The 27,722-nt window shown below is 54.9% G+C and overlaps 3 protein-coding genes across 10 annotated transcripts in view; 1 reads left to right on the forward strand and 2 right to left on the reverse strand.

Annotated features, from left to right (window-relative positions):
* Positions 1-6,503, forward strand: part of LOC105494229 (CCM2 scaffold protein) — a 75,715-nt gene extending 69,212 nt beyond the window's left edge. For 5 of the 8 annotated variants that reach the window (XM_071095148.1, XM_071095150.1, XM_011762517.2 and 2 more), the window contains 5 exons: positions 1,798-1,920; positions 2,777-2,834; positions 3,526-3,637; positions 4,306-4,444; positions 5,816-6,503. In XM_071095148.1, coding sequence (XP_070951249.1) covers positions 1,798-1,920; positions 2,777-2,834; positions 3,526-3,637; positions 4,306-4,444; positions 5,816-6,096 — 713 coding nt within the window. In that variant the 3' untranslated portion in view covers positions 6,097-6,503. The remainder of the gene's footprint in view (positions 1-1,797; positions 1,921-2,776; positions 2,835-3,525; positions 3,638-4,305; positions 4,445-5,815) is intronic. The other 3 variants (XM_071095149.1, XM_071095151.1, XM_011762518.3) reach the window with 1 other exon arrangement.
* A 323-nt stretch (positions 6,504-6,826) lies between these two features.
* Positions 6,827-9,983, reverse strand: LOC139362863 (DNA-directed RNA polymerase II subunit RPB1-like). Its single transcript, XM_071095147.1, has one exon. The coding sequence runs from the start codon at positions 9,731-9,733 to the stop codon at positions 8,165-8,167; it is 1,569 nt and encodes a 522-aa protein (XP_070951248.1). The 5' UTR covers positions 9,734-9,983; the 3' UTR covers positions 6,827-8,164.
* Positions 9,984-10,113: 130 nt separating this feature from the next.
* LOC105494246 (NAC alpha domain containing) lies at positions 10,114-19,210 on the reverse strand. Its single transcript, XM_071095141.1, has 8 exons — positions 19,031-19,210; positions 11,783-16,330; positions 11,430-11,542; positions 11,276-11,347; positions 10,793-10,939; positions 10,551-10,697; positions 10,316-10,438; positions 10,114-10,203 (listed from the first exon to the last, which is right to left on the reverse strand). The coding sequence occupies exons 1-8, from the start codon at positions 19,095-19,097 to the stop codon at positions 10,189-10,191; spliced, it is 5,232 nt and encodes a 1,743-aa protein (XP_070951242.1). The 5' UTR covers positions 19,098-19,210; the 3' UTR covers positions 10,114-10,188.
* Positions 19,211-27,722: the final 8,512 nt, after the last annotated feature.

The following is a 27,722-nucleotide window of genomic DNA, read 5'->3' on the forward strand; positions in this document are numbered from 1 at the left end:
CGGGTGGGAGCAGGGACAGGAGGGGCTACTGCAGTGGCCCCCAGCTCTCCATGAGTTACCCCTGGAATAGCGCAGTTACTGCCGTGACATGGTGGCCTTTTGTTCCCAGACTTTGCTGTTCACATTAGCCCATAGGGTTTCATCAAGGCAGAAATGTCACCTGTCCTTGAGCGAGTTGCACCAGGTCAGCACGATGGCTTCCTGGAATACATTTGGGGTCTTCGAACACTTTTTTGGAACCACTTGTGGCTAAAGTCACTTAATTTAAGTCAGAACAAAGAGCCTGGAGAAGGCTGCTAGCATTAGGGCCTGTGATGGAACTGGGGAGGCTGAGAGTGGATCTGGGGAGCCTCCTTTTCGGTATGCCCAGACCATGGCTGCTCTTAATGTGAAACTCCTTCCAGGACCATGGCCAGACCCATGGGAAGCTGCTCAGGCTGCCCTGGGAGGTCAGCTGGTAGTGGTGGAGCAGTGGCAGATGGGGAAGAATCGAACGCACCCCGGAGCTGCCTCCTCCTGCATGACCCACACAGCATTTTCAGGAGTCTGTTAGTCCATTGAAAACACTTCATCAGCAAGCTCACTTGAGTTAAATCTTTAAAAACATCATCTGTTTTTCAGATGTATTACTTATTGAGGATTAATGGTTTACATAAATCAGGTGCATAAAAAGCTGTTGGAGGCCGGGTGTGGTGGCTCACGCCTGTAATCCCAGCACTTTGGGAGGCTGAGGCGGGCGGATCACCTGAGGTTGGGAGTTCGAGACCAGCCTGACCAACATGGAGAAACCCTGTCTCTACTAAAAATACCAAAAAAAAAAAAAAGAAAAAAAAAAAAAAAACAAAAGCTGTTGGAAACAGTGTGGCTTGTTGAGTGCAATTTCTTCTTTTTATGGAGATAAGTACCAGCCCTCTACCCTTTCCCCAGTAACACACATCTCAGTGAAGAGAGTAAATGGTGGAGAACCCTGGGGAAGCCTGTGCCGGTGTGAGGGCTGCTCCTCAGTGCCTCCTCCCTCCCTTTCTTGCTGCTGGTGCCAGAGCCCTTTGGGGCACGTTACGCCCTGTGTTGGCCCAGCAGCTGCAGAGAGGACAGCTGCTGAGCTCTCAGGCATGCTCTCCATCTCATTTAGTCCTCAGTGACCTAGTGAGTTAGGTGCAGTCTTCATGCCCATTTTAGAGATGGGGAAGTAGAGGCTTAGAAGTCAACAGTATATCCAGAGGAATGTACCATATGAGTAGCAGACGATTTATCAAACTGCCATTCAGTTTCAGTGTGATTGGTTTGGCCCTTGTACTTTAAAATTCCCAAAGGGCCTTTTTTTTTCTTTAATAATTTTTTTTACTGAGAAGTACACAAGTCATACATGTACAGTTGAATGAATTTTCACAAAATAAACACATCATGTAACACCACTACTGAGGGCTGCCGAAGTGGGCTTCTTCCCCTGCCAGCCTTTCCCAAGACCTCCCCCTGGGATCCACACACAGATGTGCACACATTATGCACACCCATACGCACATGCATGCATTCTCTGCTTATTTCTGCCTTGGAGTTTTGCTTGCTGTGTTCTCTCTACTCCAGCTATGCCAAAACATAGCAGCATAAACAGCAGAAATATATTCTCTTATAATTCTATACATTAAGAGTCCAATGTGGGTCCCACTGGGCTAAAGTTGAGGTGTCCACAGGGCTGGTTCCTTCTGGAGGCTCCAGAGAAGAAGCCATTTCCTTGTCTTTCCAGCTCCTAGAGGCGGCTGCATGCTTTGGCTCATGGCCCTTCCTCTGTCTTCACAGCCAGCCACGTGACATCTTCCACAGTCACATCTTCCTTTGACTCTCAGCTTCCTCTGCATTTCAGGACTCTTGCAATCACATTGAGCCCACCCAAATTCTCCAGGGTCATCTCCCTATTTCAAGGTCAGCTGATTAGCATCCTTTACTCCCCTTTGAAATTGGTAACATATTCACCAATTCCAGGGATTAGGATGTGGACATCTTTGGGGGGTCATTATTCTGCTCTCCATACTTACCTTGTTCCTAGTGCCAGAAATGTCCCTTTTATCTCCCAGTCTCTCCCTCTGCTCCCATTTAAAATCTTACCCTCTCCGCAACACTCACCTGCCTCACTCACAAAGCTTTCACTCACTGCCTGCGCTGGTGTGGAAATGTGCCTTCCTCAGGTTTAGAATAGCAAATTACAGTCTGTGTCACGCAGACCTAATGTCATTTGTTGAATGTAGCTGCTCAGTGTTAGACCCTTTGCTGGTCTGAGGGTCTCAGGAATCCTGTGGCTTCGCTGGGTTCAGGTGGGGAGTCAGACTGCCCGGCTCTGACTGTGGTTGCTGCTGCATGACCTGGGGCAAGTTGTGTAATCTCTTTGACTTACTTCCTCGTCTGCAAGTGAAGATAGGGGTGATATGTGCCTGGGTTAAAGGAGACAAAGCCCCAGTAACCCTGCGTGGCACATGAGTGATACCTCAAAAACAGCTTTTGTTGACTCTGGCCATGGGTGAATGTGAACTTCAGCCCAGCCTGCAGCAGGATTTGCATTTGCCAGGATCCCCAGGAGGGGTGTATGTGGGCTTAAGTCTGGGGAGCCCTGCCCTGAGGCACACAGCACATTCCAGAGTGTGGGCAGCTTGCTGAAGGACAGCAGGGTCCCTGAAGGCCAGGGCTGCCGCTGTCTCCTGTAAATACAGCAGTGGGCTGGACTCAAAATGCCTCCCCACCATGTCCCCGAAAGTCATCTTAGTTTTCTGCGTCTTCCTTACAGATGACTCTTCTACAAAAGTGGACATTAAGGAGACCTACGAGGTGGAAGCCAGCACTTTGTGAGTGCACATGCCACCAAGCCGTGCGGTGGGACACGCACCAAGTGCATTGCCCAGTGTTGTCCAGGCTGCAGCCAGTCGGTGCCCCCATCTCAGCCCCACCTCGCTAAGCCATCCCCAGACCCACTGTCCCCAGCTTAGTGAATGGTTGAGGCCTGACTCGCCGCCCTCTCCTCGTAGACTTCTAGAGCCCTTGCTGTCCCTCTGGTCTCTCCCTGCCCACCTTCCCATGGCTTCCCAAGAGTGAGCTTGTAATAGGCATGTTGGATGGAGCTGTTCCCCTACCCAAGTCTGCCGAGGCGCTGGCCTTCCAGCCCATATCTGCCACTGCCTGGGCCTCTGTAGTACTTCAGCCCACTGGTGCTCTCCATTCCTGCCACCCCACAACCCCGGCTCCTCCCTCTGAGCCTTTCGCTTCCCCCTCCCAACAATGCTGCCCACCACCTTGACCTATGTACTCCCTCCCTTCACTCAGAGCCCACCTCAGAGCCACACCCCCGGGGAGCCCCAGGACCAGGCCAAGCTGACCACCTTGCACGCTCGGCCAGCTCTCCTGTTATCATCATCATCACTTACATTCCTCTGTTCAGGGACAGTGACCCACACACACAGCATGGACTAAGTTTCCTGAAACGTGTGTGGGATGGAGGGTCAGGGAAGCCACCCACTCACATACCACATTCTTCCGCAGCTGCTTCCCTGAGTCCGTGGATGTGGGTGGTGCGTCACCCCACGGCAAGACCATCAGTGAGAGTGAGCTGAGCGCCAGCGCCACTGAGCTGCTGCAGGACTACATGCTGACGGTAGGCCTCTGCCACAGGGGCGCTGGGTTGCTCGAGGGAGGGGGTGCCCTAGGGAGGATGCGGGGAAGGGGAGGAGGAGGAGGAGGAGGAGCAGTGCCTAGCACTGTTGGTCAATTTTGCTGACATCACTGCCTTTTCCCGGGGATAGTCTAGGAGAGCATGAGTCAGTAGGGCTGAGTTGGGGGTGCTGTGGCCATCAGGACTAGACTTCGGGCCTATGCTTGGGTCCTGGGGGAGGGGAGGGAACAGTGGCCTCTGCAAGGCTACATGGCCAGACACTTTTATCCTTCCCATCTTATATAGTTCTGTCATAGAAAACTCAAGTCTTCCTAATCTGCCTGTGTGTAGCCTGAGGGCACAGGCATTGGCCTGGTACCAGGTTGCTAACTTCCACCCTGCCCTGCTGGCTCCTGTCCCTCCCATGCACTCTGTGTTCCAGCTCAGGAGAGTGGAGCTGCCCGGGTGCCTTGGTCTCTTCTGGGTGGGCCCCGTGCCAAGCCTGATAGTATGCGGACACATTGTGGGCATTCTGATGCCCCAGCCTGTGCAGAGGTGAAGCCAGAGACAGCTGGTGCTCTGGCTGGGGTTAGTGGCTGTCGCAGGGTGGGCCCGACTGCCGACTCTTGCCCACTGTGCCCAGCCCTGCACCTGGCTCTGCTCTCTTGCAGCTGCGCACCAAGCTGTCGTCGCAGGAGATCCAGCAATTTGCAGCGCTGCTACACGAGTACCGCAATGGGGCCTCTATCCACGAGTTCTGCATCAACCTGCGGCAGCTCTACGGGGACAGCCGCAAGTTCCTGCTGCTTGGTGAGTGGGCCCCGGAAAGAGAGTGGCTTGTCCAGACCTGGCTTGGGGAGGCTGATCCCTCCTGGGAATGTGCACACGGACCCCTCAGTGGGTACAGCAGGGGCTTCATCAGGGATGGGAGATTTGAACCAGAGATGGTCATGAGAGCACAGTCCAGAGATCGGGGAATCTGCTGTGATTAATCAGAAGGGCTTTTCCCAGGGACTGTTGGGGGCCCACCGACAGGCCTTCATTCTCCTGGGAACTCAGGCTGAGCTGGGTGGGTCCTGCCAGGAAGCAGCAGAGATCTCCCAGGAGCAGGGCTGGGAGTGAACACAACCCTGAGATTTAGGAGAAGAGTGCAGGAGGAGCCAGGGAGGCATGGGTTTTGGTGAATGTGTGGGACTTCAAGGCGGAAGGACCAGCGTTTGCCAAGACCCCCCAAAAAGCTCAGCACATTAGGTCAGTGCAGCTAGAGGGCTGTGTGGTCTGAGCAGCAGAGTTGGATGTTGGCCCCACACCTCTCAGGGACGGTGACTTAGCTGTGGGTTCCCTCTGCCGACAATTAGAACACAGCAAGTTGGCAGTAGTTTGTTGCTGGTAGCCATTTGAAGGCTTCTGGGTCCTGGGCCTGTTCTTCCCGCAAACCAAGGAAGGTGGGTTTGTTACCATTGTACCAATCTGGCAGTGGCAAGCATGGACTGCCTACCCAGGGCTCCCTGCTCTTAGAAGCGTGAAGGGCTGGAGGCTGGGGCAGCCTGTCTGTACAACAGGTTCTGTCTAAGCAGTGCCCACCCCTTCTGTGCTGCGTCCTGTGTTGCCTCCTGGCGTGGGACTCTGTCTGTCCCTCCACAGCAGGGAGTGGAGATTCTGAGAGACACACTAGGCTTCCCGCATAAGAGGGCAGCCCTCTGAGTTGGGGCAGCCACCCAGGCCATGGCAGGGAGACAGTGGACTTTGGCATGAGGCCTGCCTCCGAGAACCGCACCCTTGTTGCTGGGTGCCAGCAGGCGGCTTTGAGGACTGCTCTGGGCCTCAGCTTTCCCCACTGTAAAATGAGGACTTTGTGAGGACTGTTAGAGAATGAGAGGAGACCACAGGTTCTTGGCCTGTGCTGGTGCCTGTAGGCCATGGAGTGTGCCTGTGGCAGAGGCAGTAAGCTGTCAGGGCCAGCAGCAGTGCCTGTCAGAGTTGAGGTTTTAGCCAAACTGTCTGGCCCCAGGAAGCATGATTTCAACCAGGATGCTAGATGCAGTGAGCATGGCATCAGGGTCCCCAAGGCCATGCACCAGGGGCAGCTGTGGCCCTGTCAGGGGGCTTTGAGCCCTGAGAGAAGAGCTGAGTGGGTTGAGCCGAACTGGAGGTGCCATGCTGGGTGTTGTGTGTCTGCAGGTCTGAGGCCCTTCATCCCTGAGAAGGACAGTCAGCACTTCGAGAACTTCCTGGAGACCATTGGCGTGAAGGATGGCCGCGGCATCATCACCGACAGCTTTGGCAGGCACCGGCGGGCCCTGAGCACCACATCCAGTTCCACCACCAACGGGAACAGGGCCACGGGCAGCTCTGATGACCGGTCAGCGCCCTCAGAGGGGGATGAGTGGGACCGCATGATCTCAGACATCAGCAGCGACATTGAGGCGCTGGGCTGCAGCATGGACCAGGACTCAGCATGATGGGCAGTGGATCGGGGGGCACCCACACCTTCTGCACAGTCATCGTAGGCCTTCCCAGAAGGAGCTGCCCAGACCTGCGTGTCAGCCCTTGGTTGGGGCCAGGGAGAGGCTCCAGGCGCAGGTGGCCCTGGGTGGCCCAGGTCCTCTACTGTGAAGGAGCAGGGAGCTGCCGAGGGACACGAGCCCCAGTGCGGGGTGGAAGGCTCTTTGCCTTGTCCACCAGGGCTCAGCCAAGCCCTGCAGCGTGTCCCCGCTCGGGGAGGGCCTGGTCGAGCTGGCAGGGAGAGCCAGTCCTGTCGGCTGGGCCCTTGGACAGCTGTCAGTTTTGCACATGATGTTCCTATTGTAACTCTCAGAGACCTTAAAAAGTTTACTGCAATGTGAATAATTTAATCTCTGGTTGCCAAGCATGTTTCTGATCCAGTTGGGTGAAAGCCATCGGTGCCAGGAGGGGTGTCTGCTCTGGTCTCTGTCCCTGGGTCCCGTCTGCCCTGCGGCACCTGGGACTCAGGTGGAGGTGGAGGAGGCAGCAGGCTCCTGTGCCACAGGAAGGACTTGATTGCAGCGTGGATGTGGGGCAGGAGCGAGCGTTCTGAGGCCTTTCGTGGGCAGCAGGCGTGTGTTTGGGAGCACCTTGGTCTTGACACCCTGTGCACTGAATCCTTCAAGGTCACTGGCTGTGCCCCGCACTGCCCCCGCTCCCGTCCCCCTCCCCTCCTTCTCCTCCCCAGCTGTGCTGCAGGTGTTTTCCTCAAGCAGCCTGCACTACACCATGGAACAGAAATGCTATCTGAGATCTGGTCACCTTGGAGCCCGGGGGCTGGGTCTTCAGAGGCCAGTGTGCAACTCTGCCGACTCTCCCTGTGCCCTCATTGTGGTCCTGTCTCCATCCCTGTCCCATGAGCTCTGTTGGCCTTGGTCTTGCCTATACCCTTTGGGCCCTTGCACACCTTCCTTGGATATGGGAAGGGGAGGAGAGGTGACCTGGGTCAGGTTGTCCTGGGCCTCTCCCTCCACTGGAGAGCAGCCACACCCCTGCTTAGACCCCCAAGGGGATAGACATCTGGGAAGGAGATTGGCTGTCATATCTCCCTCCTGCCCAGGTGGGGAGCCTGGCCTTGCTGGCTAGAGGGGCTGCATGTCGGGCCCCAGGGCTTCTCTGGCCCAGGCTCGGGGGAGCAGGGAGAGCCTCTGGGGCTCCATGGATGCCCTGATTGTGTCCAGGCCAAGCTAGAGGATCCGGAGTATCTCAGGGACCTTCCTGAAAAAGGTGGATGGGTTTTTGCGGTATCACAGCTTCTGGACAGGAAAGGGTGTGGTCAGTGTTTTTGTTTCTTTTGTTTTTCTCAAGACGGAGTCTCACTCTGTTGCCCAGGCTGGAGTGCAGTGGCATGGTTTTGGCTCACTGCAACCTCCACCTCCTGGGTTCAAGAGATTCTCCTGCCTCAGCCTCCTGAGTAACTGGGACTACAGGTGCCTGCCACCACGCCTGGCTAATTTTTATATTTTTAGTAGAGACAGGGTTTCACCATATTGGCCAGGCTGGTCTCGAACTCCTGACTTTGTGATCTACCTGCCTCCCAAAGTGTTGGGATTACAGGCATAAGCCACCGCGGCTAGCCCTGGTCAGCGTTTTATGGGTGAGTTTTCCCACTGTACTGTGCTGTTGTAGAGCTGCTTACTCATGGGACCCCAGGCCAGGGCAGGTGGCGGGCTCTTTACTGTTGACACTGTCTCTAAGTTTCTATGAAAATGGACATTCTCTGGAAGCATCAGGAGAGGCTGAGGATGAACCACACAGTCTCCTGGGCTCTTGCCCCCTACCAGAGCCCACCCTGTGCCAAAAGGGTCATGTCCCCCGTCCACCCCACTGGTTGAACATGGCCTTGCGTGAGCCTTCTGTGTGGAGTGTCAAAGGAACCACATGCCTGCCCCTCCAAGGTCCATCCCAGATGTGACCCCCATGCTGCAGTCACTGGTCTTTGCTAGTAGAAAGAGTAGAGGACATGGAGCAGATGAAGGAACACCAGAGGGTAATGAGGGGACACCAGAGAGTAATGAAGGGACATCAGAGGGCAGTGAGGGGAAACCAGGGAGTAATGGACATCATGGAGTGATGAAGGGACACCAGAGGGTGATGAGGGGACACCAGAGAGTGATGAGGGAACACCAGAGGGCTGTGACGGGACACCAGAAGGTGATAAGGGGATATCAGAGTAATGAGGGGCACCAGAGGGCAGTGAGGGGGCATCAGAGGGTGATGAGGGGACACCAGAGAGTATTGAGGGGACATCAAAGGGTGGTGAAGGGACACCAGAGAGTATGCAGGGGACACCAGAGGGCGATGAGGGGACATCAGAGGGCAGTGAGGGGACACCACAGAGTAATGGGACACCTGAGGGCAGTGAGGTGACACCAGAGAGTGATGAGGGGACACCAGAGAGTAATGGGACATCAGAGGGCAGTGAGGGGGCACCACAGAGTAATGAGGGGACACCAGAGAGGGGACATCAGAGGGCGGTGAGGGGACACCAGAGGGCAGTGAGGGGACACCAGAGGACGATGAGGGGACACCAGAGAGTATTGAGGGGACACCAGAGAGTATTGAGGGGACACCAGAGGGCGATGAGGGGACACCAGGGAGTAATGGGACATCAGAGGGCAGTGAGGGGACACCAGAGAGTAATGAGGGGACATCAGAGGGCAGTGAGGGGACACCAGAGAGTAATGAGGGGACATCAGAGGGCAGTGAGGGGACACCAGAAGGCGGTGAGGAGACACCAGAGGGTAATGAGGGGACACCAGGGAGTGATGAGGGGACACCAGGGAGTGATGAGGGGACACCAGAGGGTGATGAGGGGACATCAGAGGGCAGTGAGGGGACACCAGGGAGTAATGAGGGGATACCAGGGAGTGATGAGGGGACACCACAGAGTAATGAGGGGACACCAGAAGGTGATGAGGGGACATCAGAGGGCGGTGAATGGACACCAGAGAGTAATGAGGGGACACCAGAGGGCAAGGAAGGGACACCAGAGAGTATTGAGGGGACACCAGAGAGTATTGAGGGGACACCAGAGGGTGATGAGGTGACACCAGAGAGTGATGAGGGGACACCAGAGGGCAGTGAGGGGACACCAGAGAGTAATGAAGGGACATCAGAGGGCAGTGGGGACACCAGAGGGTGATGAGGGGACATCAGAGAGTGATGAGGGGACACCAGGGAGTGATGAGGGGACACCAGGGAATAATGAGGGGACACCAGAGGGTGATGAGGGGACATCAGAGAGTGATGAGGGGACACCAGGGAGTAATGAGGGGACATCAGAGGGCAGTGAGGGGACACCAGGGAGTAATGAGGGGATACCAGGGAGTGATGAGGGGATACCAGGGAGTGATGAGGGGACACCACAGAGTAATGAGGGGACACCAGAAGGTGATGAGGGGACACCAGAGGGCGGTGAATGGACACCAGAGAGTAATGAGGGGACACCAGAGGGCAAGGAAGGGACACCACAGAGTATTGAGGGGACACCAGAGAGTATTGAGGGGACACCAGAGGGTGATGAGGTGACACCAGAGAGTGATGAGGGGACACCAGAGGGCGATGAGGGGACACCAGAGAGTAACGGGACATCAGAGGGCAGTGAGGGGACACCAGAGAGTATTAAGGGGACACCAGAGGGTGATGAGGGGACACCAAGAGTAATGAGGGGACACCAGAGGGCGGTGAGTGGACACCAGAGAGGAATGAGGGGACACCAGAGGGCAGTGAAGGGACATCAGAGGGTGGTGAGTGGACACCAGAGAGTAGTGAAGGGACACCAGAAGGTGGTGAGGAGACACTAGAAGGAAGTGGGGGACACCAGAGAGTGATGAGGGGACATCAGAGGGTGATGAGGGGGCACCAGAGGGCAGTGAGGGGACATCAGAGGGTGGTGAAGGGACACCAGAGGGAAGTGAAGGGATGCCAGATGGTGATGATGGGACTCCAGAGGGCGAGGAGACACCAGAGGGCAATGGAGGGACACCAATTTATTGAGTAGCAGAGCTGAGGGAAGGCGTAGGATGGCTCCAGCTTCCGGTCAGTGGCTACATGGTCAGTTCCTGCAGAAAGAGACAGTCATGTTGGGGGAAGTGTCCCCCAATAGAGCCAACATCAGGACCCCTCGAGGCCCTTGGGGACAGCTCGGGGGCAGGGAAAGGGGCCAGTGCTCACCATGATGGCGTTGACAATGTCACTGTGGTTGTCTCTCAGAGCCCGCACGGCCTTGGCCCTGGACACATTGGCCTGCGCCATCACCAGCTCAATGTCACGCAGTTCCAGCCCCGCCTCGTCCACCTAGAGTTGGGAGAGCAGGGAAGTGGCTGGAGCTGCTTGAGGTCCCTGGGGCAGAGCCCCTGTGTAGTGCCTCCCACAACCCCCAAGAGGTCCTGGAGCCTCTGCACCTCACCTCTTCCTCCTCCTCCTCTTCCTCTTCCTTGCACTCCAGCCTCACCCGGGGCCTGGGTGCTGACTCAGGGACCAAGGCCGAGGGCTCTGAGGGCACCTTAAACTTCTCAGCTGCAGCTTTGTGCACTTGCTGGGACAGGTCCTCAATCTGCAACACAGAAGACGGCTGGGTCAGTAGAGCCTGTGACCCCCCTTGTCCCCCGTCCCTCGGACCCCCCAGTCCACCACAGCCTCCACCCAGACCTTGGCCTCGCCAAAGACCACATAAGTGTCTGAGGCTGGGCTCTTGAAGACATCAGGCTTGGCGATGACAAAGAGGATGTTCTTGGACTTCTGGATGGTGATCCTGGTGACTCCCTGAATCTGCCGCAAGCCCAGCTTTGACATTGCCTGGGAGTAGAGGGCAGAGGGGGGCTCAGACCTGGTGTTGACCCACGTCGGGGGAGGAGAGCAGCACAGTGCCCAGGAAGGCAAAGTGTCCACCGCCAACTTCCCCAAGACCTTGGGCTGGTGGTTGGTCCCTCCCCATGAGCCTCAGTCTACAAGGGCCCTCTCATGACATTCCAGCCTCAGCTGTTTAGGGGAAGGTGTGTGGGTTACTGGCATGGATCCAAAGGCCCCCGATGGATGGGATTTCATTAGCCATGGAGTGTGAGGGTCTTGGTAAGGATGTTCCCCACAGAGATGGTCCCAGGCCTGAGGTCCCAGGGGAAACCACCAGCCCACCTTTCGGGCCTTCTTCTCACTGCGACTCTGCTTGGCTTTGGCGATGGTCTCCTCACTGCTGCCTGCTGGGGCCTGGGAAAAGGTGAGGGCTGAGCATCCGTGGGTGGGATGTGGGGCCCTCCCAGAGGCCCACCCTCTTCCCTGGACTGGGCACCTGGGCTGGACACTGCGCGGTCTGAGGAGCCAAGATGTCCTGCTCGTCCAGCTCGGCTGACGACTCCCCGTGGCTATCCGAATGCTGACCCGAGCCCAGGGCCCGAGGCGAGTCTGGGGAAGGGGAGAGGTGTGAGGATGGCCTTTTGCTTCTAGGTGGTGGGGAAGGGGATTCAGGACCCTGGCCCTGCTGCCACATCAGGGCCAGAGGAAGCAGTGCCAGCTCCCCATGGTGACTGTGGGGTCTGGGCCCCCCACCCCACCACCTCAGGGGCCCTCCAGCCCAGGACAGCTCTAAGGAAGAGTCCAGTTGACCCAAGCCCCAGGGCACTTCAATCCTACCCTCCCCCTTACCTTCCTCCAGGCTGTCCTCGTCCTCTTGCTGCTCGGGGGCCGAGAGCCCTTGAGGGCCAGCTGGGCTCTGGGGCCCAGAGGGAGGAGGCACTTGGCAAGGCGGCGAGATCTGCAAGGCCAGGTCTTTGGCATCCATGGAGGCCACCTTGGGGCTGAGGAGCGGGGAGTGAGGCAAGAGGCTGACTCGCGGCCCAGTCCCCAGAGGCTGTGTGGTTCCTGAGACAGCAGCAGCGGCAGGCTGGGCTCCTGCCTGGGGCGTTGGGAGGCCCAGAGAGCCTGGGGGCTCCTCTTCTTCCACGGAGTCTTTCTGGAGGTCCTGGCACAGACAGGGGGCTGGGGGCTCCAGTGGGGGTAGGGCTGCCCCAGCAAGGGTACCAGGAGCAGAAAGATCAGGGCCCAGGGGCCTGTCCGGGGATGCGCTGGGCAGACCCTTGCCAAGGTTTTCTGGGGGCTGCAGCAAGAGGGGGCCAAGGACACTGGGTGCTTTGTGGGGTCGCTCAACACTGCCCAGACCCAGCACAGGCTCCAGCTGCTGGGAGGTTGGTGTAGACATTGGGGCAGGTGCATCAGGGCAGCCTCCCAGCACAGGCTCCGGCTGCTGGGAGGTTGGTGCAGATGTGGGGGCAGGTGCGTCAGGGCAGCCTCTGTCCAGCCTGGACACAGCCCCTACTGAAGATTCTGGGCAGGAGTCCAGACTGGCCTCTGTGGCCACAGCTGAGGGAAGCGTGGGCTCCAGTGTGGACTTGCCACTCAGGCCTCTTCCTTCCCTGGCTGGGCTCAGGAGCCAGGCCTGGCTGACCTCAGGGCAGGCAGCAGGAGGTGCCTCGGGGACCTCCCCTGCACCTCCAAGTGTTGACCCGGGTCCATGTTCCTGTGCCGGTGGCTTGAGGCCTCCTCCCTGCTGGTTCTCAACCTCCAGGGTCTCCTTTTGGGGTGAGTCAGGCTTAGCCCCATCACTTGTGTGCACTAGGGCTTCCAGACATGCTTCCCATCCAGGCCTAGAAAGGGCTTCTGCTACTTCCTTCCCAGCACCAGAGGCAGGCTCAGGGAGACAGAGGGCCTCCATGCCCAAAGTCGAATCCGCATCTTCCTGTGCGGCCCAAGGTGTCCCAGCTTCTGCAGCTGGCTGTGGGTCATCCTGTTGGACCTGGTCCAAGGCTGCAGGCTCCGGTACTCTAGAGAGGGCTGCATTCTTCTCCTCAGGTGCTGGCCTGGGGCCTAAGGCCGCACCTACTTCCTGCTGAGCCATGGTGGCCACAGGCTCTGTCCCTGGGGTGCAGCCTGCTTCTGCCTGCAAGGTCTGAGGGGTGGCCACAGCCAGAGGCTCTAGACCTGAGGTGGGGCCTGTGTCTTGCAGAGGCAGAGGTGGTGTCATAGCAGAGTCCTGGGGTAAGGTGAGGTCCTCTTCAGCCTGCTGGGGCACAAGCGAGGCTGCACCTACAGGCTTCGGGGCTGACGAGAGATCTGTGTCTTGTAGGGGCAGAGGTGGTGTCACAGCGGGGCTCTGGGGTAAGGTGGGGTCCTCTTCAGCCTGCCTGGGCACAAGCGAGGCTGCACCTACAGGCTTCGGGGCTGACGAAAGATCTGTGTCTTGTAGGGGCAGAGGTGGTATAATAGTGGGGTCCTGGGGTAAGGTGAGGTCCTCTTCAGCCTGCCTGGGGACAGTCGTGGCTGCAGCCACAGGCTTCGGGGCTGACGAGACATCTGTGTCTTGTAGGGGCGGAGGTGGTGTCACAGCAGGGCCCTGGGGTAAGGTGAGGCCTTCTTCAGCCTGCCTGGGGACAATCGTGGCTGCAGCCACAGGCTTCGGGGCTGACGAGAGATCTGTGTCTTGTAGGGGCAGAGGTGGTATAATAGTGGGGTCCTGGGGTAAGGTGAGGTCCTCTTCAGCCTGCCTGGGGACAATCGTGGCTGCAGCCACAGGCTTCGGGGCTGACGAGAGATCTGTGTCTTGTAGGGGCAGAGGTGGTGTCACAGCGGGGCCCTGGGGTAAGGTGGGGTCCTCTTCAGCCTGCCTGGGCACAAGCGAGGCTGCATCTACAGGCTTCGGGGCTGACGAAAGATCTGTGTCTTGTAGGGGCAGAGGTGGTATAATAGTGGGGTCCTGGGGTAAGGTGAGGTCCTCTTCAGCCTGCCTGGGGACAGTCGTGGCTGCAGCCACAGGCTTCGGGGCTGACGAGACATCTGTGTCTTGTAGGGGCGGAGGTGGTGTCACAGCAGGGCCCTGGGGTAAGGTGAGGCCTTCTTCAGCCTGCCTGGGGACAATCGTGGCTGCAGCCACAGGCTTCGGGGCTGACGAGAGATCTGTGTCTTGTAGGGGCAGAGGTGGTATAATAGTGGGGTCCTGGGGTAAGGTGAGGTCCTCTTCAGCCTGCCTGGGGACAGTCGTGGCTGCAGCCACAGGCTTCGGGGCTGACGAGACATCTGTGTCTTGTAGGGGCAGAGGTGGTGTCACAGCAGGGCCCTGGGGTAAGGTGAGGCCTTCTTCAGCCTGCCTGGGGACAATCGTGGCTGCAGCCACAGGCTTCGGGGCTGACGAGAGATCTGTGTCTTGTAGGGGCAGAGGTGGTGTCACAGCGGGGTCCTGGGGTAAGGTGGGGTCCTCTTCAGCCTGCTGGGGCACAAGCGAGGCTGCACCTACAGGCTTCGGGGCTGACGAGAGATCTGTATCTTGTAGGGGCAGAGGTGGTGTCACAGCGGGGCTCTGGGGTAAGGTGAGGTCCTCTTCAGCCTTCCTGGGGACAGTCGTGGCTGCAGCCACAGGCTTCGGGGCTGACGAGAGATCCATGTCTTGCAGAGGCAGAGGTGGTGTCACAGCGGGGTCCTGGGGTAAGGTGAGGTCCTCTTCAGCCTGCTGGGGCATAAGTGAGGCTGCAGCTATAGGCTTTGGGCCAGAGGGGAGGTCCAGCCCTCCTTCTTCCTTCAAGTTCTGAGGAGAGTCTGGACACAATGTGAGGCTTGTTTCTTCCTGTGGAGTTGGAAGTTTTTCTGCAGTGACAGACTCTTGGCCTAAGATCTCACTGATGCCCTCCTGGGAGGGCTGAGGCATTGCCATGGCAGCAGATGCTTGTCCAGTGGTGGAGTCTGCTTTTTCCTCCCCAGCCTGAGGGGTCACCCTGGTAGCCGCCTCCACCTGGAGGCCTGGGGCTACCTGCAGAGTGTGAGGGGTCACAGTGGCAGTGGACTCCTGGCCTAAAGCAAGGCCCTCTTCTGTTACTTCTGAGATGGATTCCTGTCTCTGGGAGAGATGGGCCCCTCTGTCTGGGGTCTGAGGTGCAGCCTCCAGGGCCCAGCACATAGTCCCTTCCTGAACCTGCAGCCCCTTGGCCCCACCTCCGCTCTCCTCCTCTGTCTTCTGGACACTGTCCTGGAGGAGGGTGGCCTGGGCATGGAGCTCCCCGCTGTACAGCCTCTCGTCATCTGCCTCTGCGTAGGAGGCTGAGTCTGAATCAGAGGAGGCTGCAGAGGTGTCGTCTCGGAAGGCAAAGGCCTCATCCATGCCCTCCGTGATGGACAGGTCAGACAGCGACTGCAGGAAGGAGGCGGACGTGCTGTCCTCCTCACCCTCCCCAGCCAGGTCCCCACCTGGGTCGGGATCCGCCACAGCCTCCTCTTCTTCCTCTGGGGATAGCGGTGTCACCTCCACTGCCTCCACCTGGAAGATGAGGCTGCCCTGGAAGGGTAGGAGGGCTGCAGGGATCATCGGGTCATTGGCCAGGAAGTCCAGGTCAAAGAAGTGGCTCTCCTGGCCCCAGGAGGAGCTGCTGTCTGCAGAGAGGCTGGACTCAGAGGAGGGGGGCTCTGGGGTTCCGGCAGGGTGCAGCTCTCGTTCATCCGCCATGGACCCCTGGGGGGACAGGCCCCAGCCTGAGGGGAAGTCCAGCCCTTCAGCTGGAGCCAGCAGGCTGAGGGAACAGGAGGGTGAAGAGGCCCAGCTGTCCCCATCGGCCGTAATGTAGGAGCCCGAGGGTGAGGGCGGGGGCGAGTCCAGCAGCTCATCCCACAGCTCAGCCTCTGAGTCCCCCGCATCTCCAAGGGGCCCACAGCCGGGAAGCAGGGCATAGGTGGTCTTGGTGGGGGTGGAGGGAGGTGTAAAGAAGGAATCAGGGTCTGGGGGAGGGGAAGGCACAGAAAGATCACCCTGAGAACACAACTCGGGGGGTGGGTCTGGGCTTGCATGCCCACCCTCCCGGTCCCTGAGCGCTGTCCGGGCAGCCCTGGGTGACAGGAGGGCTTGGCACGTCTCCTCTCCCATCACAATCCGGGGCTCCAGGGTGGCCGGGAGAGGAGCCTCGGTGGACAGAGCCTGGGAAGACAGGCCCTCAGGAAGGAGCATGGGGCTCGGGCCGCCCTCCCCTGGATTTGCCCAGGCTGAGGGTGCCCCACCAGGCCCTGCATCCCAGCTGGCTCCCTCAGGCTGGGGCCGGGCGCCCGGCTTGCTGGGCAGGAACGTGAGGGCCAGGTGGCTGGGCCCTGGGGTCAGAGCACAGGGCTCCCGCCGGTCCCCTCCCAGGATGGTGGTGGCAGCAGCTGCATCGCAGGACAGATCTGTGGAGATAGAGAAGATTGTGAGGTGCCCCTGGATGCATCTCCCAGGCAAGGGCCAGGCCTGGGGAGATGAATTTCCGCTGCATAGGGCCCAGAGGAAGGCAGACCCAGGAAGGCAGGAGAGAAAAGAGAAGATGCTGTGCGCGCTGCGTTTGAGGGAGAACTTCCAAGAGTTTTGACAGCAGAGAGCAGCTACTAGCAGTTTCCTAGAGAGGGGTTTTGAGGGAAGTGCTGCTGGGAGTCATGAACAGACCTGCTCAGCGGATTTCCTCAAGGACAGCTCAGCAAAGAACTAGCATTTCAGCCTCTCTGAGGAGACTGGATTGCAGTTTTCATTCCACAGAATCAGTGTGGTTCAGCTGGGCTCAGCAGGAGGGGCTGGCAGTGGGAATCTGCCAGGCAGCGCCAGCCCCATCCCATGACCTCCCAATAGATGCGCCACATGAGGCAGGGGGCACCAGCACGACGTGCGCAGCTCGAACGTTCCAGGCTTCATGCCTCGCTGTGCCTCCTCTCTCTGCTGTCCTTGCTACCTACACTTCAGGCCAACATATCAGGGTTTCACCAGACCCCTCTGACCCTGCTCCCCTCCTGCGGCCAGGGAGATGGGGAATCCAGGGGCCACCACACGCAGCCAAGTTTCTGGAGAACAGAGATGAAGTGTCCCTCGGAGGCTTTGTTGGAGCATCTGGCTACAAGGGCAGTGGTGGGCAGGAACGGGGGACTGTGGAGCCCAGCAAGAGCACGGGACAGCTTCAGAGGGCCAACAGCAGCCTCTGGCCAAGTCCTCTCCTTGGTGGCAGCCACCCCATGGGTGACCACCAGTTCCTTCCCGGGTGCTGGGAGTTCCCACCCTGCCCTGTGGGCCTTCTCTGGGTCCCATGGTGCACTCCGCCAACCCCCTGGACAGGCTTCAGTATGAGGAGGCCGTGGTACTCAGTAAACGTCTGTGCGCTAACACACCTCCAGCTGAGAAAGGAGTCCATGCACATAGGAAGTAGCAGCCATGGGTCGGAAAGGGGACTCAGGAAGATGGAATAAAACCCCTCCGAGGTTGCGGCACACCACACCGCTATGGTTTTCTGCCTCCTGGACTTTTACTGGCCTGTATTTTATCACAGGCGAGATCACATTGCACATTCAGTTTTGAGTCTAGCTGTTTTCACCCAACCTAATCTCATAAGCATTTTTCTGTGTGCTCTAAATGCTCATAAGCCTCATTTTAAATGTCTCCATTATGTCCACTCCCTCACTTGGACCTAGGCCAAAGGCACCTCCGTTTGAAGCATCCAATGAAGGCCCTTCAGAGTCCAGGCCAGGTCTTGCCCAGGGTGGGGGAGGGGCGGCACACAGGGACCAGCTCTCCAGGCTGCAGATGCCTGCCCAGTGGCTCCTGCTCTACTGAACTCACTAGTGACCAGGACATCTCCTGCACCTCAGTTTTCTCATCTGCAAAGCAGAGCCAGGATTAGAGGTGAAGCTTAAAGAAGGGGGGCCCTCTTGCCAGGCTGCTCCAGCTCCCCTCAGCAGCATCAGAGCCCTGAACCCCGAGCCACCAGCCAAAACTCGTCCCCCGAGGGCTTTGCTGCTGGGGTAATGGGACAGCCAGGGCGTCCTGAGACAAGGGGTCCTTTGGGTTTCTGCATGCCTGACACTCAACACCAGGAGTGGGCGTGGCTGGTGGGGCATCACTGGGTGCCCTGAAGCTAGGCTCTTGGTTCTGGTCCCTGGTGTGGCCCCCAGGGCAGGGGAACGGCTGAACTGTTGGGATGGAACAGAAATCAAAGGCCAAAGGTTTTTATATCTCATTCAAGGTCACCAAGCAAGCCAGAAGAGAGCCAGCACAAGACCCTGGGGCTGGGAAGTCCGGGCCTGCACTCCCTGCCTCCCACCTAGAGCAGAGGCAGCAGCCTATGTCACCCCAAACCAGGCCCCAGGCCCCAGCACTGGTCCCATCTCTGGGTGACTTCTTGCCCACAGCAAGGTGCCCTTGGCCCTACCCACACATGGCTGACCTCCACGCCAGGACTGTGCAGGCTGGGCTCTTTCTAGGCCCTGGTAGACCCCATCAGCCTCCACCAGCATTTGTTGACCCAGCCTAAGGACAGGTGGTCTGCACACCGGGGCCATTGCTAATCAGGCCACCTCCCCCAAGGCCTTTCACTTTCCAGACCCAACTTAGCCTTTCTTCCACAACCTGGCCCTCCATCCAGGCTTCCCAGGCTCCAGCCAGTCCTGCTCCTCCCTCCAGAGCCATGACCAGTCGCCAGCCCAGGACAGGCCTGGTGCAGCTGAGGACCCTCCCGGTGGTCACCTGATCGTATTGGGGGTATCGGCCGGACACCCCGCCTCCAGAACCCACTGCCTCTGTCCAGAGTGGCCCAGCCCCGGCAGGCTGGCAGCTCGGTGCGGACAACGGGATGCAGCGGGCGGGATGCGAGCCCCACGATCCCTGGGTCAGAGGCCAAGGGCTTAAGCCCCCATGTCCTTTCTGGCTCGCGGAGGGCACGTCGTGCGCCCCACCTTCCCCGCAGTTCTGGGAGAGGCGGGGGCAGGGTTCAGATGGAGGGAAGGACAGGGCGCGGAAAGGGGAGGGGACTCGAGGAGATGGGGGAGGGGGTGAAAGGTGAGCGATGGAAAGAGAACCCGGGCTGGAGAGGGGAGACGCTGGAGGCAGGGACGGAGTGGCCACGGCCTCACCTGTGCGGGGCCCGGGTCCGTCCGCCTCGGGCAGCAGCAGCTCGGCGCGGGCAGCCTCCCCAGGCATGGCCTGGCCGTGCGCCCGCCCGTCCCTCAGTCCTTCCGACCCTCTGTCAGTCGGTGCCGCCGCCCCGCCGAGCCTGCGCGGCCACCGCCCCTCGGCCAGGCGGTGGAGGCAGTGGGTGACGTCAGGCCGCCCCGCCCGCCTGTCCCCGCGAGTGAGCGTGCGCGGGCTCGCCCGGCACTGCGGAGGGCGTGCGGGGGGTGAGAGGGCTCCCTCCCCGCCCCCGCCCCCGCCCCCGCCCCACCCGGCTGTGGCCTCCCTCTAGCTGTGCGCGGTTTCGAGGGGGAGCGGGGGTGGGCGCCTGCGCCCGGTCCCGCCCTTTCCACAGCATTAACGAGGGAGGGTTTCAGGGCCAATTGGAAGCTGGCTTGCCTCAGGGTGGCATTAGCCCGTGGCCGGGAAGAGGCGGGGACGCCCCCAGAACCCTGGTTGTGGGAGACTGGGGAGGTGGTTGGGATCCTGGAATGCTCGGAGCGCTTTGGGCGTCGGTGGCTGCGCTGACCAAGCAGAAGGTGCAGGGCCTGGGGAGGAAGGGGGCCCCGCCCAGGCCGATGCCTCCATCCAAAAGGTGAGCCCTGGAGCTGCAGCTCCGGAGTGATTGGCTGGTCCTGGCAGTCGTCGGTCTCCGTGGCAACCGCCTCCTGTCTCCATGGCAACCAGGGATGGAGCCGGCGAGAGCGCACCAGGGAAGGCAGCCCGGATGGGTCGGTCTCCAGGTCTCTTGGCAACTCGTTGATCTGTCCCTTCACCTCCCCTCCACCCCCACACTTCCCTAGGCAGTAGAAGGAAAAGGGAAGAAAGTGTTTCCCTCTATTCCTGGCAGCACCCTCTGCCACACCTCCCAGGAAGAAGCCCGCCTCATGAATTTCCTGAAATGCCTCTTGCTTTCACACAGGCTACTGCGCCACCCAGATTCACTGAGCACCCCCCGCCCCCCGTGCCAGGCACCAGGGAGACAGATGAATGAGACATTGTCATCACCCCTGATTGGGGTGGGGGGAATCAGAGTAGCCATTGTCACAGACAGGGAGGGAGGTTTCAAAATCCTCAGTCTTCTGTGGGTTCTAACTTTGAGCTAATTAAGCCAGGGGCTGCCCTCTGACTCCCCCAGACCTGCCTCAAGGCTCAGTGCTACATACCTGGCTGCCTGCTGGGCATCTCTCCCTGCTGTACCCCAGGAACCAGACACACCACACCATTAGAATTAACATCAACTTTAAACAATCTCTTTCAGAAAACAAAAGAGAAGGGGACACTTCCTAACTCATTTTATAAGGCAAGAAATATCCTGATGTCAAAACTAACAAAGTGTCAATACCCCCCAAGACCTCCAAAACAAAAACTGCAGACCAGTATCTCTCATGAATTCAGGCACAAAAATTCTCAATATTGGCAAATCAAATATAACGATGTATAAAAAAATATACACCATGACCAAGTGGAATTTATTCCAGGTATGCAAGGCTGGTTTGACAGTTGAAAATCAATCAACAATAATCCACAACACCAACAGGCTAAAGAAGAAAAATTATGGTATCAGTTGACACAGAAAATGTGTTTGACACAACAACCATCCTTCATGATTTAAAAAAACACACACACTTTCAGCAAGTTAAAAATAAACTTGATAAAGATCTTATACAAAAAACTTATATAGCTAACATCATACTTAATGGTGAAAGATTGAATGCTTTTTAAGATTGGGAACAAGGCAAGGGTGTCTGTACTCACCACTCATTTCAATATATTATTGGAATTTCTAACCCTTGCAATTAAGCAAGAAGAAATAAAAGGCAGATTCACTTCCAGAATGAAAGCATGGGGAGTTCTGCTGAGCAGCTCCCCAGTGAAACTGGTAAAAATTATTGTTATTAATTTTAATTTTTATTTTTTTGAGATAGAGTCTTGCTTTTTCACCCAGTCTGTAGTATAGTGGCACGATCTCGGCTCACTGCAACCTCCATCTTCCAGGTTCAAGCAATCCTACTGCCTCAGCCTCCCGAGTAGCTGCGACTACAGGTCCCACCACACCCAGCTAATTTTTGTGTTTTAAGTAGAGACGGGGTTTCACCATGTTGGCCAGGCTGGTCTTGAATTCCTGACCTCGTGATCCACCCACCTTGGCCTCCCAAAGTGTTGGGATTACAGGTGTGAGCCACCACGCTCAGCCTGGTAAAAATTATTTAAAAAAAATAAAGCTGGCCGGGCGCGGTGGCTCAAGCCTGTAATCCCAGCACTTTGGGAGGCCGAGACGGGCAGATCACGAGGTCAGGAGATCGAGACCATCCTGGCTAACACAGTGAAACCCCGTCTCTACTAAATAAAAAAAAAATGCAAAAACCTAGCCGGGCGAGGTGATGGGCGCCTGCAGTCCCAGCTACTCGGGAGGCTGAGGCCGGAGAATGGCGTGAACCCGGGAGGCGGGGCTTGCAGTGAGCTGAGATCCGGCCACTGCACTCCAGCCTGGGCGACAGAGCGAGACTCCATCTCAAAAAAATAAATAAATAAAGCTGAGTTGAAAGGTCAACAAGCCGGGCGGGGTGACTCACGCCCGTAATCCCAGCACTTTGGGAGGCCGAGGGGGGCGGATCATGAGATCAAGAAATCAAGACCATCCTGGCCAACATGGTGAAACCGTTTCTACTGAAAATACAAAAATTAGGTGGGCATGGTGGCACATGCCTATAGTCCTAGCTACTCAGGAGGCTGAGGCAGGAGAATCACTTGAACCTGGGAGGTGGTGGTTGCAGTGAGCCGAGATTGCGCCACTGAACTCCAGCCTGGTGACAGAGTGAGACTCTGTCTCAGAAAAAAAAAAAAAAAAAGAAAAAAGAAAAAGAAAGCGCCCAATAAAATAAAAATGAAAGAGAGAACAAATTAAAGCTTCTGGAAATGGTCTGAAGGGCAAACAGCAAATGAAGAAACATCTATTCAAGGCCGGGTGTGGTGGCTAATGCCTGTAATCCCAGCATTTTGGGAGACCAAGGTGGATGGATCACTTGAGATCAGGAGTTCAAGACCAGCCTGGCCAACATGGTGAAACCCCATCTCTACTAAAAAAAAAAAAAAAAAAATAGAAAAATTAGTTGGGTATGATGGTGCATGCCTGTAATCCTACCTACTAGGGAGGCTGAGGCAGGAGAATTGCTTGAACCCCGGAGGCGGAGGTTGGGTGCAGTGAGCCGAGATCCTGCCACTGCACTCCAGCCTGGGTGATGGAGTGAGACTCCGTTAAAAAAAAAAAAAAAAAAAAAGAAACATCTATTCAAGAAAATCTATGAGAATTTAGTAAGAAAGGCAAGTCTGTGGTATTGAATCAAGACAACTCAGTCCAGCAAAGGGAGGTGGACTCCACACCAGATTGGTGTTGCCAAGAACACAGGATTCTCTTCTTCCATCTCCCAGCCAGAGGGCTTTTTTCCTGGGAAGAGGGAATACTTCAGTGTTATATCTAAATACATCCCTCTCCCAGCTGCCTGTTGTGGAAGTAAGTCCTGAGTGAGTCTGGTCGAGGTGGGGCTCCCTTCTTCCACTTAGCCCCTACTTGTGGAAAGTGGACTATACTTTGGGTGTGACATGCTGAGAATACCAGGGTCCTGATAGCCCTTCTCACGGCTTATGAGGTGACAGTTCCATGCCAGGAGTGGCTGCTGCCTCCCTTCCACTGACTGCTCAGCTCCTAGAGTGGGAGTGTGACTCAGAAGTTTGCCACTGATTTAAGAGATTTTGCCTGGAGGGGAAAGGCAGGTTGTAAAACAGCCCATGATCGCTTCCCATAGGAACTGACCTTACTTGCAAGGGAATACAAGGAAGTTTAAACCCAAGGGTATTCTCAACAGCAGTAGACATTATGGTGAAAAGCAACTGGAAGGAGATTCATGGATCTAATGAAGATACAGCCTAGGTTGGAGGTTGGCTAGTTTGCAGGAGAAAATGGGGTAATAAGACAGCTGGGTGGAGCCCTACTGGGATTAAAGAATATATAAAACACTGGCCTCTGAAACTGTTCTATCTAAGAGGCCACAATTTGGATTAGTTTGCAGAGGAATTTGTGCCCAGAGTATTATCGAAAACAATAGAGCAAACAGTGAAGTTTAGGAGTGGCAATTAGTGGAGTTTAACAGCTGGGCATGATTAGGAAAAGAGAGTAGGAGAGCCTTACCAGAACCACTGTCATTCCAGGGTGACTGTGGGCATACACATAGCTGCACCTCCCTGAAGAGGACCATCAGAGGCAGAACATTGTAGGGGAGAGGTAAAGGCTTCACCAAAATAATCCAGCTAGTCACTAAGCAAATAAACAAGCAAACAGCAATACAAGCTCCAGAAGGGAGGGGGTTTGGACCTGTACCCAGAGTTGCTATTGGGTGCTGTTCAATTATTTAATGTTATTAAAATGTCCACTTTCCAACAAAAAATTAGCAAAGAAATGAAAGTATGACTAGTATACCAGAAAAAAAAAAAAAATGCAGGAACAGAACCTGCCTGTGTAAGCAACAGATTTTAACAGAAAAATATTTCAGGATAACCACTACAAATATGTTCATAGAATAAGGGAAAGCATGATTAAAGAAGTAATGGAAGATATATGATGATATTCCATCAAATAGAGAATATTAGCAAAGAGATATAAATTATTTTTTTAATTAAAAAAAATTTTTTTGAGACAGGCTCTCACTCTGTTGCCCAGGAGTGCGGTGGCGTGATCATGGCTCATTGCAGCCTCCACCTCTGGGGCTCAGGTGATCTTCCCACTTCAGCCTCCTGAGTAGTTGAGGTATGGGCCACCACACCCAGCTAATTTTTAAATTTTTTTTTGTAGAGACGAGGTCTCACCATGTTGCCCAGGCTGGATATAAATTTTTTAAAAATGCAAATTATGGAGTTGAAAAGTAAAATATCTGAAAGAAAAAATTCACAAGAGGGATGAACAGTAGATTTCAGTGGGCGAAGAAAGAATTAGTGAACTTGATAGAGATTAGAGATAGAGATTATACAAACTGAATAACAGAAAAAAAGGAAAAATGAACAGAAACTCCAGAGAATGTGAACACTGTTAAGCACACCCACATACACATAATGGGAAAACCAAAAGGAGAGAAAAGAAAAAGGAGAAAGAAAAATATATGAAATAGTAATGACTGAAAACTTCTCAAATTTACTGAAGAACAATAATCTACACATCCAGAAAGTTCAATGAACTAAAAAAGAATACATGAAAATAGACCCACATGCCTGTAATCCCAGCATTTTGGGAAGCCGAGGTGGATGGATCACCTGAGGTCAGGAGTTCAAGACCAGCCTGGCCAACATGGTGAAACCCTGTCTCTACTGAAAAATACAAAAACTAGCCAAGCGTGGTGGCAGGTGCCTGTAATCCCATCCACTCAGGAGGCTGAGGTAGGGAGAACTGCTTGAACCCAGGAGGTGGAGGTTGCAGTGAGCCGACATCATGCTACTGCACTCCAGCCTGGGCAACAGAGCAAGACTCCATCTCAAAAAAAGAAAAAGAAAATAGACCCACAGACACATTATAATAGTTCAGCAAGGTTGCAGGATGCAAAATCCATATATAAAAATCAATTGTTTTTCTGTAAACTTGCAATGAAAATCCAACACTGAGATTATGAAAATTCCAGGAGCCAGGCATGATGGTGCACACCCATAGTCCCAGCTACTTGGGTGGCTGAGGCAGAAAGATTGCCTGAGCCCAGGGGTTTGAGGCCACCCTGGCCAACACAGCAAGGCCGTTTCTAAAACTAAAAAAATAAACAATTTGATTCAAACTGGCATTAAAAAGAATAACATACTCAGGAATAAATTTAACAAAAGTAGTTCAAAACTAATACTCTGGAAACTCCAAAACAACGTTGAAAGAATTAAGGAATATCTAAATAAATATGAAAGTATCCCATGTTCATGGGTCAGAAGACTTAACATTAACATGGTAACAATCCCCAAGATCTAAAGATCCAACCCAATCCCTATCAGACTCCCAACTTCATTGTGGAAATGGATGAGTTAATTCTAAAAATCACATAGAATTGCAAGGGACCTAGAGCAGCCAAACAATCTTGAAAACAAAAACCACCTCCCAATTTCAGTACTTACTACAAAGCAACAACAATCAAGAGATAGTGTGCTACTTGCAGAAGGATAGATAGAAACATAAATGGAATAGAACTGAGAGCCCAGAAGCAGACCCACACATCTATGGTCAACTTATTTTTGACAAGGGTGTCAAGACCATTCAAAGGGATACGGGGAAAGAACAGTCTTTTCAACAAATGGTGCTGGGACAAATGGATAGCCACATGCAAAACAAAGTTGACACTTCACACCATGCTATGGTTTGAATATGCCCTCTTAAACTCATGTTGAAATTTAACTGCACTGCAACAATATTAAGAGGTAGGACACCTTCAAGAGGCATTTAGACCATGAGTTTTTGGCTATCATTAATGCTGTTAACATGGGATGGTTTAGATTCTGAAGGGTGAGCCCCTGATAAAAGAATGTTTGGCCTCATTTTCTCTCTCTTGTGCATGCTATCTCACTGTGTGATGCCTTCTGCTATAGGATGACCCTCACCAGATGCTGGTGCCATGCTCTTGGACTTCCCAGCCTCCAGAACCATGAACTACGTAAAGTTCTTTTCTTGTATTTCCTTTTCTTTTTCTTTTTTTTTGAGACGAGAGTCTCACTCTGTTGCCCAGGCTGGAGTGCAGTGGCATGATCTTGGCTCACTGCAACCTCCACCTCCTGGGTTCAAGCGATTCTCCTGCCTCATCCTCCCGAGTAGCTGGAATTACAGGCACACACGACGCCTGGCTAATTTTTTGTACTTTTAGTAGAGATGGTGTTTCACCATGTTGGTCAGGCTGGTGTCGAACTCCTGATCTCATGATCTGCCTGCCTTGGTCTCCAAAGTGCTGGGATTACAGACATGAGCCACCCTGCCTGGCCAAGTTCTGTTCTTTATAAATTACTCAGCAGTTTGCAGTATTCTGTTATGGCAGCATAATAGTCTGGTATGTGTCTCCACCCAAATCTCATGTTGAATTGTAATCCCCAATGCTGGAGGTGGGGCCTGGTGGCAGGTGTTTGGATCATGGGGACGGACCCCTCATGGTTTGGTGCTGTCTTTGAGACAGTTTTCTCTTGAGATTTGGTCTTTTTTGGGACTGAGTCTTGCTCTGTTGCCAGGCTGGAGTGCAGTGGTGTGACCTCGGCTCACTGCAACCTCTGCCTCCCAGATTCAAGCAATTCCCATGCCTCAGGCTCCTGAGTGGCTGAGACTACAGGCATGTGCCACTACGCCCAGCTAATTATTATTATTATCATTATTTGTATTTTAGTAGAGATGGGGTTTCACCATGTTGGCCAGGATGGCCTTGATCTCCTGATCTCATGATCCGCCCACTTCAGCCTCCCAAAATGCTGGGATTACAGGTATGAGCCACCGTGCCCGGCCAAGATTTGGTGATTTAAAAGTGTGTGGCATCTCCTCACTCCACACACTCTCTTTCTTGCTCCTGTTTCACCATGTGACATGCCTGTTCCCCCTTTGCCTTCTACCACGACTGGGAGCCTCCCCAGAAACACATGTCACTATGCTTCATGTACAGCTTGCAGAACCACATGCCAATTAAACCTCTTTTCTAATAAATTACCCAGTGCACACACATACACACACCTTTGCAGCAAGATGGAGCTGGAGGCCATTATCCTAAGTGAAGTAACTCAGAAACTGAAAATCAAATACTGCATGTTCTCACTTATAAATGAGAGCTAAACAATGGATGGGTATACATGGACATAAAGATGGAAATAATAGACACTGGAGAATCCAAATGTGGGGAGGGTGGAAGACAAGGGTTGAAAAACTACCACTGGGTACTATGTTCACTACGTGCGTAATAGGTTCATTAGAAGCCCAAACCTCAGCATTATAGAGTATACCCATGTAACAAACCTGCACCTAATGTACTCCCTAAATCTTTTTTTTTTTTTTGAGACAGCGTCTCACTTTGTCACCCAGGCTGGAGTGCAGTGGCACTATCTCAGCTCACTGCAAGCTCCACCTCCCAGGTTCATGCCATTCTCCTGCCTCAGCCTCCTGAGTAGTGGGGACTACAGCACCCACCACCACGCCTGGCTAATTTTTTTGTATTTTTAGTAGAGATGGTGTTTCACTGTGTTGGCCAGGATGGTCTCAATCTCCTGACCTCATGACCCGCCCACCTCGGCCTCCCAAAGTGCTGGGATTACAGGCGTGAGCCACCCCACCTGGCCACTCCCTGAATCTTAAAAAAGACATTCTTCCAAAAGACCTGCAAATGGCCAAATAAGTAAATGAAAAAATGCTGAAAACCATTAGTTATTAGGGAAATAACAAAAACCACAATGAGAAATCACTTTATACCCACTAACATGGCTAAAATAAAACTCAAATTACAAGTGCCATTGAGGATGTAGAGAGATCTGAAACCTTCCACACTGCTGGTGGGAATGTAAAACAGTCTAGCAGTTCCTTAAATGACTACACAGTTACCACAGACCTAGCAATTCCACTCCTAGGTAGTGGAGAAAAATGAGAACATACATTTATACTCGAACTTGTACAGG

Source organism: Macaca nemestrina, chromosome 4, assembly GCF_043159975.1.
Source record: "Macaca nemestrina isolate mMacNem1 chromosome 4, mMacNem.hap1, whole genome shotgun sequence".
In the NCBI taxonomy this organism is placed as follows: domain Eukaryota; kingdom Metazoa; phylum Chordata; class Mammalia; order Primates; family Cercopithecidae; genus Macaca; species Macaca nemestrina.